This window comes from Mytilus edulis, chromosome 2, assembly GCF_963676685.1.
Source record: "Mytilus edulis chromosome 2, xbMytEdul2.2, whole genome shotgun sequence".
Lineage (NCBI taxonomy): Eukaryota > Metazoa > Mollusca > Bivalvia > Mytilida > Mytilidae > Mytilus > Mytilus edulis.
In genome coordinates, this window is record NC_092345.1 from 39,521,353 (window position 1) to 39,533,787 (window position 12,435).

The 12,435-nt window shown below is 33.1% G+C and overlaps 1 protein-coding gene across 6 annotated transcripts in view; it reads left to right on the plus strand.

The window, feature by feature from the left end:
• The window catches only part of LOC139510158 (PAN2-PAN3 deadenylation complex catalytic subunit PAN2-like), a 312,625-nt gene that overhangs the window by 130,547 nt on the left and 169,643 nt on the right, over positions 1–12,435 (plus strand). For all 6 annotated transcript variants that reach the window (XM_071296503.1, XM_071296504.1, XM_071296507.1 and 3 more), the window contains one exon: positions 8,995–9,071. In XM_071296503.1, coding sequence (XP_071152604.1) covers positions 8,995–9,071 — 77 coding nt within the window. The remainder of the gene's footprint in view (positions 1–8,994; positions 9,072–12,435) is intronic.

Here is a 12,435-nt window from a genome sequence, read left to right on the forward strand (position 1 = left end):
ATCTACGCAAGACAGCGTTTCATTCATGAATATTTCATTAATGAACATTTTCCCGCACTATTTTTTACTATGTACGATATTTACAACTGTTTATTATTGAATAAGTAAAAGCCGTAGTGTATCGAAAAAATCCGGTATGCGAGAACAAGTTGATATTTGACCATGTTGTCGGATAATTGACAAGTGATAATGGTTTGATTTATTTTAACAATTTACACAGGTGATAGAATATAAAATAATCGATAATTATGTGGCTTATGTCTCACGCCATGGACGAGTTAAGGTAAATACCAGCTTTAATAGAAAAGTGCATTGTTTTTGTCAAACTGACATCGATCTGAAAGTTTTGATGCCAAAAATCATTTGAAAACTTTTAATTCCGTTAGTTAAATACTAGCTGTTTCACATTACAATGTGGATATAAGGACCTTCACTCGTTCAGCATGCTCAAGTAGATCAAACTGACAACAGAAAAACATTGTCTTAAAGACAATTAATATCAAAGGCATACGTATAATTTAAAAGCAACCGAGTCATCATCTACTTCTTAGAATATTATAGTTCAGTGTATCAAGACCGAGATCAAGCTAAAGACAAGTGCTGTAGAAATGATTTAATAACATTTGTCCATGTACCAGCAAAATGACTTTCTTAGTGCTTAACAATGCAGTGGCGGATCCAGAACTTTTTATCCCCACACTTTATTCCTGGGGCAGTATGATTCTTTAAGATTGACCTATAATTAACAATGTGTCGTCCTAACACAGAGGCAATGATTACTAGTATATCAAATAAATGGCTTAAAACAAAAATCTCAAATGTCATTGCCTCAATCATGTTGTCAATGGTAATTACAAAGCAGCAACTAAAAGGGTTATAAGCACCTCAGATCAACATTGTATGAATCTAGTGTATATAAACTTTTTATATGACCGCAAAAATTTTTTGGTCGTATATTGCTATCACTTTGGCGTCGTCGTTTTCGCACTCTAACTTTAGTAAAAGTGAATAGAAATCAATGAAATTTTAACACAAGGTTTATGACCACAAAAGGAAGGTTGGGATTGATTTTGGGAGTTTTGGTCCCAACATTTAAGGAATTAGGGGCCAAAAAGGGCCCAAATAAGCATTTTCTTGGTTTTCGCACTATAACTTTAGTTTAAGTGAATAGAAATCTATGAAATTTTGACACAACGTTTATGACCACAAAAGGAAGGTTGGGATTGATTTTTATACGACCGCAAAAATTTTAATTTTTCGTCGTATATTGCTATTACGTCGTCGTCGTCCGAATACATTTAGTTTTCGCACTCTAACTTTAGTAAAAGTGAATAGAAATCTATGAAATTTTAACACAAGGTTTATGACCACAAAAGGAAGGTTGGGATTGATTTAGGGAGTTTTGGTCCCAACATTTAAGGAATTAGGGGCCAAAAAGGGCTCAAATAAGCATTTTCTTGGTTTTCGCACTATAACTTTAGTTTAAGTGAATAGAAATCTATGAAATTTTGACACAACGTATATGACCACAAAAGGAAGGTTGGGATTGATTTTTATACGACCGCAAAAATTTTAATTTTTCGTCGTATATTGCTATCACGTCGTCGTCGTTGTCCGAATACATTTAGTTTTCGCACTCTAACTTTAGTAAAAGTGAATAGAAATCTATGAAATTTTAACACAAGGTTTATGACCACAAAAGGAAGGTTGGGATTGATTTAGGGAGTTTTGGTCCCAACATTTTAGGAATTAGGGGCCAAAAAGGGCCCAAATAAGCATTTTCTTGGTTTTCGCACTATAACTTTAGTTTAAGTAAATTGAAATCTATGAAATTTTGACACAAGGTTTATGACCACAGAAGGAAGGTTGGGATTGATTTTGGGAGTTTTGGTCCCAACATTTAAGGAATTAGGGGCCAAAAAGGGCCCAAATAAGCATTTTCTTGGTTTTCGCACTATAACTTTAGTTTAAGTGAATAGAAATCTATGAAATTTTGACACAACGTTTATGACCACAAAAGGAAGGTTGGGATTGATTTTTATACGACCGCAAAAATTTTAATTTTTCGTCGTATATTGCTATCACGTCGTCGTCGTCGTCCGAATACATTTAGTTTTCGCACTCTTACTTTAGTAAAAGTGAATAGAAATCTATGAAATTTTAACACAAGGTTTATGACCACAAAAGGAAGGTTGGGATTGATTTAGGGAGTTTTGGTCCCAACATTTTAGGAATTAGGGGCCAAAAAGGGCCCAAATAAGCATTTTCTTGGTTTTCGCACTATAACTTTAGTTTAAGTAAATTGAAATCTATGAAATTTTGACACAAGGTTTATGACCACAAAAGGAAGGTTTGGCAGCATGCTCAAGTGGATCAAACTGACAACAGAAAAACATTGTCTTAAAGACAATTAATATCAAAGGCATACGTATAATTTAAAAGCAACCGAGTCATCATCTACTTCTTAGAATATTATAGTTCAGTGTATCAAGACCGAGATCAAGCTAAAGACAAGTGCTGTAGAAATGATTTAATAACATTTGTCCATGTACCAGCAAAATGACTTTCTTAGTGCTTAACAATGCAGTGGCGGATCCAGAACTTTTTATCCTCACACTTTATTCCTGGGGCAGTATGATTCTTTAAGATTGACCTATAATTAACAATGTGTCGTCCTAACACAGAGGCAATGATTACTAGTATATCAAATAAATGGCTTAAAACAAAAATCTCAAATGTCATTGCCTCAATCATGTTGTCAATGGTAATTACAAAGCAGCAACTAAAAGGGTTATAAGCACCTCAGATCAACATTGTATGAATCTAGTGTATATAAACTTTTTATATGACCGCAAAAATTTTTTGGTCGTATATTGCTATCATGTTGGCGTCGTCGTTTTCGCACTCTAACTTTAGTAAAAGTGAATAGAAATCAATGAAATTTTAACACAAGGTTTATGACCACAAAAGGAAGGTTGGGATTGATTTTGGGAGTTTTGGTCCCAACATTTAAGGAATTAGGGGCCAAAAAGGGCCCAAATAAGCATTTTCTTGGTTTTCGCACTATAACTTTAGTTTAAGTGAATAGAAATCTATGAAATTTTGACACAACGTTTATGACCACAAAAGGAAGGTTGGGATTGATTTTTATACGACCGCAAAAATTTTAATTTTTCGTCGTATATTGCTATCCCGTCATCGTCGTCGTCCGAATACATTTAGTTTTCGCACTCTAACTTTAGTAAAAGTGAATAGAAATCTATGAAATTTTAACACAAGGTTTATGACCACAAAAGGAAGGTTGGGATTGATTTAGGGAGTTTTGGTCCCAACATTTTAGGAATTAGGGGCCAAAAAGGGCCCAAATAAGCATTTTCTTGGTTTTCGCACTATAACTTTAGTTTAAGTAAATTGAAATCTATGAAATTTTGACACAAGGTTTATGACCACAAAAGGAAGGTTTGGCAGCATGCTCAAGTGGATCAAACTGACAACAGAAAAACATTGTCTTAAAGACAATTAATATCAAAGGCATACGTATAATTTAAAAGCAACCGAGTCATCATCTTCTTCTTAGAATATTATAGTTCAGTGTATCAAGACCGAGATCAAGCTAAAGACAAGTGCTGTAGAAATGATTTAATAACATTTGTCCATGTACCAGCAAAATGACTTTCTTAGTGCTTAACAATGCAGTGGCGGATCCAGAACTTTTTATCCCCACACTTTATTCCTGGGGTAGTATGATTCTTTAAGATTGACCTATAATTAACAATGTGTCGTCCTAACACAGAGGCAATGATTACTAGTATATCAAATAAATGGCTTAAAACAAAAATCTCAAATGTCATTGCCTCAATCATGTTGTCAATGGTAATTACAAAGCAGCAACTAAAAGGGTTATAAGCACCTCAGATCAACATTGTATGAATCTAGTGTATATAAACTTTTTATATGACCGCAAAAATTTTTTGGTCGTATATTGCTATCACTTTGGCGTCGTCGTTTTCGCACTCTAACTTTAGTAAAAGTGAATAGAAATCAATGAAATTTTAACACAAGGTTTATGACCACAAAAGGAAGGTTGGGATTGATTTTGGGAGTTTTGGTCCCAACATTTAAGGAATTAGGGGCCAAAAAGGGCCCAAATAAGCATTTTCTTGGTTTTCGCACTATAACTTTAGTTTAAGTGAATAGAAATCTATGAAATTTTGACACAACGTTTATGACCACAAAAGGAAGGTTGGGATTGATTTTTATACGACCGCAAAAATTTTAATTTTTCGTCGTATATTGCTATCACGTCGTCGTCGTTGTCCGAATACATTTAGTTTTCGCACTCTAACTTTAGTAAAAGTGAATAGAAATCTATGAAATTTTAACACAAGGTTTATGACCACAAAAGGAAGGTTGGGATTGATTTAGGGAGTTTTGGTCCTAACATTTTAGGAATTAGGGGCCAAAAAGGGCCCAAATAAGCATTTTCTTGGTTTTCGCACTATAACTTTAGTTTAAGTAAATTGAAATCTATGAAATTTTGACACAAGGTTTATGACCACAAAAGGAAGGTTGGGATTGATTTTGGGAGTTTTGGTTCCAACAGTTTAGGAATTAGGGGCCAAAAAAGGGCCCAAATAAGCATTATTCTTGGTTTTCGTACAATAACTTTAGTATAAGTAAATAGAAATCAATGAAATTTAAAAACAAGGTTTATGAACACAAAAGGAAGGTTGGGATTGATTTTGGGAGTTTAGGTCCCAACAGTTTAGGAATTAGGGGCCAAAAAGGGGCCCAAATAAGCATTATTCTTGGTTTTCGCACCATAACTTTAGTATAAGTATATATAAATCTATGAAATTTAAACACAAGGTTTATGACCATAAAAGGAAGGTTGGGTTGATTTTGGAAGGTTAGGTCCCAACTGTTTAGGAATAAGGGGCAGAAAGGGTCCAAAATTGAACTTTGTTTGATTTCATCAAAAATTGAATAATTGGGGTTCTTTGATATGCCGTATTTAACTGTGTATGTAGATTCTTAATTTTTGGTCCCGTTTTCAAATTGGTCTACATTAAGGTCCAAAGGGTCCAAAATTAAACTTAGTTTGATTTTAACAAAAATTGAATCCTTGGGGTTCTTTGATATGCTGAATCTAAAAATGTACTTAGATTTTTTTATTATTGGCCCAGTTTTCAAGTTGGTCCAAATGGGGGTCCAAAATTAAACTTTGTTTGATTTCATCAAAAATTGAATAATTGGGGTTCTTTGATATGCCAAATCTAACTGTGTATGTAGATTCTTAATTTTTGGTCCCGTTTTCAAATTGGTCTACATTAATGTCTAAAGGGTCCAAAATTAAACTAAGTTTGATTTTAACAAAAATTGAATTCTTGAGCTTTTTTGATATGCTGAATCTAAACATATACTTAGATTTTTGATTATGGGCCCAGTTTTCAAGTTGGTTCAAATCAGGATCCAAAATTATTATATTTAGTATTGTGCAATAGAAAGAAATTTTCAATTGCACAGTATTCAGCAATAGCAAGAAATCTTCAATTGCACAGTATTGTGCAATAGCAAGCAATTTTCAATTGCACAGTATTGCGCAATAGCAAGAAATCTTCAATTGCACAGTATTGTGCAATAGCAAATATTTTCAATTGCACAGTATTGCGCAATAGCAAGAAATATCTAATTGCACAATATTGTGCAATAGCAAGAAATTTTCAATTGGAGTTATCTTTCTTTGTCCAGAATAGTAGTTGAATTAACTTAAATCATTGTTTTATACAATATACAATGTATATTCACTTTTACTACCAACTGATAAATTAAAACAATCTTTACCATTCAGTGATAACAAGCACTTTATTTTACATTTTGATATTTTATGATGTATTTAAATGAGTAGTTATTGTTGCAAACTCCATTAGGAATTTGAATTGAGATCTTGAGATCAGTTTTGGAAAAAAGGAAAGGGGGATGTGAAAAAAAAAGGGGGGGGGGGGTTAAATTTTTCTCATTTCAGATTTCATAAATAAAAAGAAAATTTCTTCAAACATTTTTTTGAGAGGATTAATATTCAACAGCATAGTGAATTGCTCAAAGGCAAAACAAATATTTTAAGTTCATTAGACCACATTCATTCTGTGTAAGAAACCTATGCTGTGTCAACTATTTAATCACAATCCAAATTTAGAGCTGAATCCAGCTTAAATGTTGTGTCCATACTTGCCCCAACTGTTCAGGGTTCAACCTCTGCGGTCGTATATAGCTGCGCCCTGCGGAGCATCTGGTTGGAGTTGAGGTCACAACAGTTTAGGGGCCAAAAAGGGGCCCAAATAAGCATTATTTTTGGTTTTTGCACCATAACTTTAGTATAAGTAAATAGAAATCTATGAAATTTAAACACCAGGTTTATGACCATAAAAGGAAGGTTGGGTCCCAACAGTTTAGGAATAAGGGGCCGAAAGGGTCCAAAATTGAACTTTGTATGATTTTATCAAAAATTGAATAATTCAGGTTCTTTGATATGCCGAATCTAACTATGTATGTAGATTCTTAATTTTTGGTCCCGTTTTCAAATTGGTCTACATAAAGGTCCAAAGGATCCAAAATTAAACTTAGTTTGATTTTAACAAAAATTGAATCCTTGGGGTTCTTTGATATGCTGAATTTAAAAATGTACTTAAATTTTTAATTATTGGCCTAGTTTTCAAGTTGGTCCAAATGGGGGTCCAAAATTAAACTTTGTTTGATTTCATCAAAAATTGAATAAATGGGTTCTTTGATATGCCAAATCTAACTGTGTATGTAGATTCTTAATTTTTGGTCCAGTTTTCGAATTGGTCTACATTAAGGTCCAAAGGGTCCAAAATTAAACTAAGTTTGATTTTAACAAAAATTAAATTCTTGGGCTAATTTGATATGCCTTATCTAAACATGTACTTTGATTTTTGATTATGGGCCCAGTTTTCAAGTTGGTCCAAATCAGGATTCCATATCAAGTATTGTGCAATAGCAAAAAAATTTCAATTGCACAATATTGCACAATAGCAAGAAATATCTAATTGCACAATATTGTGCAATAGCAATTAATTTTCAGTTGGATTTATCTTTCTTTGTATAGAATAGTAGTTGATAATATATGTTGGAAATTTGCCAGACATGACTATGATGTCATTTTCTATTTTTATTTGCCAATAACTTTATGTAAATAACTTCATTGGAAATTTGCCAATATAAAATGTTGCTGATGAAGCTTTTTTTCCTTATCTTATCTAAAATGTTTTTAGATAATGTATGTTGGACATTTGCCAGACATGACTTTTTACATTTTGGATATTGAACCATAATAGTTTAATATTAAATTTAAAAACTTTAAATTCTAATTTTCATTTCTTAAACCAAATTCATAATGTGACATAAACCTATGTTGTGTCGACTATTTAATCACAATCCACATTTATAGCTGTATCAAACTTAAAAGTTGTGTCCATACTTGTTCTCATTTCAGATTTCATAAATAAAAGGAAAATTTCTTCAAACATTTTTTTGACAGGATTAATATTCAACAGCATAGTGAATTGCTCAAAGGCAAAAAAATTTTTAAGTTCATTAGACCACATTCATTCTGTGTCAGAAACCTATGCTGTGTCAACTATTTAATTTTAGATTTGAATAAGTTTGAAGAAGAAATCTTTAATTGATTTGTAAAATCTTGACATTTGTTTGGTGTAAAAAACCCATATAATGTTAAAAATTTGATCACAATCCATATTCAGAGGTGTATCACGCTTAAATGTTTTGTCCATACCTGCCCCAACTGTTCAGGGATCGACCTCTGCGGTCGTATAAAGCTGCGCCCTGCGGAGTACCTGGTTGTTATTGGTGTATCAAAAACATTGATGTACGAATATAATTTCATAAATTTGAAATGTTTAAAATGATTACATACCAATATATAAAGAACCGTTCATCATTTTTGAAAAAAGACTATAGATGAAAATCAAATTGTTTATCTCCCCTTCATAATAGACTAATTAACCAGAGGTATCTAATTTTAATCACAGAGAGGAACTAGCAAGCAATTTTTAATTGTAGCTAATTTAACTTTAAAACGATTTTCCACTATAAACAAATGTTACTTTATACAAATATAAGGACTTTGTTAGCTACATCTACAAATTTTATTAGATATTATGTGAATTTTAATTACAATAGATTAATATGCTATATATAAATCTTGACAAACAAATAGCCATAGAAATTGAAAATAATTCATTTCTATTCTATTGTCAGCCTTCCATGAACTGAAAAGTCTCTTTAAGATTCAGTAGGTAAATTATGTGAAAATCAAGACTTGCATCAAAAATATCCCAATATTATTAGTTACATAGTGTGCTAGTGACCTAATACGGTAAATATGGGGTCAGTAAATCCCCATATATACCGTATTACGTCACAAGCACACTATGTAACGAATTTATCTTACCGACTATCTTAACATGTGAAATTTAGACTAGTGATCTATCAAAATGAACAAGTCTTCAATACTGTTAGCATTAAGAAACTTCTTCCATTGATCTTATTAAAACAGATGCCAACAATAACTACTTGTTAGATTTAAATGTGTTTTTTGAATTTATTTCAAGCTTAATCATCAATTTCTTGGTCTGTTGAAACCTTTAAGATTTTTTCTTTCACTCAGTACCATTTTGTTTTTATAAAGGGACGTAACACCGCGACTTAACGTGTTTGAAATAAGCCCCGCCTCCCTACTAACCTATATGAAATATACACAGTTTTCACGCGGACGCTTTTAACCAATCATATTCCTAGAAATGTATAGGAGGTAAGATAATAGCTAATATTAGAGACAAGTGGCATCATTTTCCCTCAGAGCTTTCAGCTCTTTGATTAGTTTATATCCCTGATATTGACTATTGGACTTTGATTATTTTTACTGTAGTTATATTATGAAATTTTTTATTGCAGGATATCTTCATGAGTTTGCCTCAGGGGAACATCCAGTATTTAATACTTTTCCACAGCCTACTGAATTTGCTGATACTGTAAGTTAAAAAAGTTTGAACTTCAGTTACTGTACAAATACATAAATTATTATTGATTTTATGCCCCATCTACAATACTCCAATAGTAGAAGTATGCCACTATGTTTTTTGGTCTGTGTGTCTGTTCACGGTAGGTATAGTGTCCAGCTAGGATCATGGTTTTTCGAGTGATTTGATCGAGCTTTTTTTTTAGTGTGACCACTTTTTTTCGAGTGAATATGATCAGAAATGTAAACAAACAGACTTCTTTTCTAACAAGACGATATATAGAAGCTTGAGTTTGATATACAAGGTTATACATGATATGTTAGTATTTGAGATATAAAGATGGTATCATTCTGACATTGCTTTTCGATTAAAAAGTTAAATTTATCCTTAAAATGCTTTTATTCCAAAATACCGAATAAAGCCATTTTCTTACACATACCAATGCACATATCGACGGAAATGCATACATGGAATCTATATATCCTTAAATATACAGACACTTTACACTAACTATGGTTATTGCATTGAAAACGTCATTTTGAGACTAAATTCAGTTTTTCCTTTTTCGAGAGCAGTCCGGGCTTTTTCGAGTGTGTCCTTTTTAGCTCACCTGGCCCGAAGGGCCAAGTGAGCTTTTCCCATCACTTTGCGTCCGTCTTCGTCGTCTTCCGTCGTCGTCGTCCGTCATCATTAACTTTTACAAAAATCTTCTCCTCTGAAACTACTGGGCCAAATTAAACCAAACTTGGTCACAATCATCATTGGGGTATCTAGTTTAAAAAATGTGTGGCGTGACCCGGCCAACCAACCAAGATGGCTACCATGGCTAAAAATAGAACATAGGGATAAAATACAGTTTTTGGGTTATAACTCAAAAACCAAAGCATTTAGAGCAAATCTGACATGGGGGTAAAATTGTTTATCAGGTCAAGATCTATCTGCCCTGAAATTTTCAGATGAATCGGACAACCCGTTGTTGGGTTGCTGCCCCTGAATTGATAATTTTAAGGAAATTTTGCTGTTTTTGGTTATTATCTTGAATATTATTATAGATAGAGATAAACTGTAAACAGCAATAATGTTCAACAAAGTAAGATTTACAAATAAGTCGACGTGACCGAAATGGTCAGTTGACCCCTTTAGGAGTTATTGCCCTTTTTAGTCCATTTTTAACCATTTTTCGTAAATCTTAGTTATCTTTTACAAAAGTCTTCTCCTCTGAAACTACTGGGACAAATTGATCCAAACTTGGCCATAATCATCATTAGGGTATCTAGTTTAAAAAATGTGTGGCTTGATCCGGCCAATCAACCAAGATGGCCGCCATGGCTAAAAATAGAACATAGGGGTAAAAATGCAGCTTTTGGCTTATAACTCAAAAACCAAAGCATTTTGAGCAAATCTGAAATGGGGTAAAATTGTTCATCAGGTCAAGATCTGTCTGCCCTGAAATTTTCAGATGAATCGAACAACCCCTTGTTGGGTTGCTGCCCCTGAATTGATAATTTTAAGGAAATTTTGCTGTTTTTGGTTATTATCTTGAATATTTTTATAGATAGAGATAAACTGTAAACAGCAATAATGTTCAGCAAAGTAAGATCTACAAATAAGTCAACATGACCAAAATGGTCAGTTGACCACTTTAGGAGTTATTGCCCTTTATAGTCAATTTTTAACCATTTTTAGCTCACCTGGCCCAAAGGGCCAAGTAAGCTTTTCTCATCACTTGGCGTCCGGCGGCGTCTGGCCTCGTCGGCGTCCGTTAAGTTTTACAAAAATCTTCTTCTCTGAAACTACTAGGCCAAATTGAACCAAACTTGGCCACAATCATCATTGGGGTATCTAGTTTGAAAAATGTGTGGTGTGACCCGGTCAACCAACCAAGATGGCCGCCATGGCTAAAAATACAACATAGGGGTAAAATGCAGTTTTTGGCTTATAACTCAAAAACCAAAGCATTTAGAGGAAATCTGATGTGGGGTAAAAATGTTCATCAGGTCAAGATCTGCCTGCCCTGAAATTTTCAGATGAATCGGTCAACCCGTTGTTGGGTTGCTGCCCCTGAATTGGTAATTTTGAGGAAATTTTGCTGTTTTCATACGACCGCAAAAATTTTAATTTTTTGGTCGTATGTTGCTATCACGTTGGCGTCGTCGTCGTCGTCGTCGTCCGAATACTTTTAGTTTTCGCACTATAACTTTAGTTTAAGTGAACAGAATTCAATGAAATTTTAACACAAGGTTTATTACCACACAAGAAAGGTTTGGATTGATTTTGGGAGTTTTGGTTCCAACAGTTTAGGAATTAGGGGCCAAAAAGGGGCCTAAATAAGCATTATTTTTGGTTTTTGCACCATAACTTTAGTATAAATGAATAGAATTCTATGAAATTTAAACACAAGGTTTATAACCATAAAAGGAAGGTTGGGTTTGATTTTGGGAGTTTTGGTCCTAACAGTTTAGGAAAAAGGGGCCCAAAGGGTCCAAAATTGAACTTTGTGTGATTTCATCAAAAATTGAATAAATGGGTTCTTTGATATGCCAAATCTAACTGTGTATGTAGATTCTTAATTTTTGGTCCAGTTTTCAAATTGGTCTACATTAAGGTCCAAAGGGTACAAAATTAAACTAAGTTTGATTTTAACAAAAATTAAATTCTTGGGCTTATTTGATATGCTTTATCTAAATATGTACTTTGATTTTTTGATTATGGGCCCAGTTTTCAAGTTGGTCCAAATCAGGATTCCATATCAAGTATTGTGCAATAGCAAGAAATTTTGGATTTCACAGTATTGCACAATAGCAAGAAATATCTAATTGCACAATATTGTGCAATAGCAATTAATTTTCAATTGGAGTTATCTTTCTTTGTATAGAATAGTAGTTGATAATATATGTTGGAAATTTGCCAGACATGACTATGATGTCATTTTCTATTTTTATTTGCCAATAACTTTATGTAAATAACTTCATTGGAAATTTGCCAATATAAAATGTTGCTGATGAAGCTTTTTTTCCTTATCTTATCTAAAATGTTTTTAGATAATGTATGTTGGACATTTGCCAGACATGACTAGGATGTCATTTTCTATTTTTATTTGCCAATAACTTTATGTAAATAACTTCATTGGAAATTTGCCAATATAAAATGTTGCTGATGAAGTTTTTATACAACCGCAAAATTTGAAAATTTTTCGTGGTATATTGCTATCACGTTGGCGTCGTCGTCGTCCGAATACTTTTAGTTTTCGCACTCTAACTTTAGTAAAAGTGAATGGAAATCTATGAAATTTTAACACAAGGTTTATGACCACAAAAGGAAGGTTGGTATTGATTTTGGGAGTTTTGGTCCCAACATTTTAGGAATTCGGGGCCAA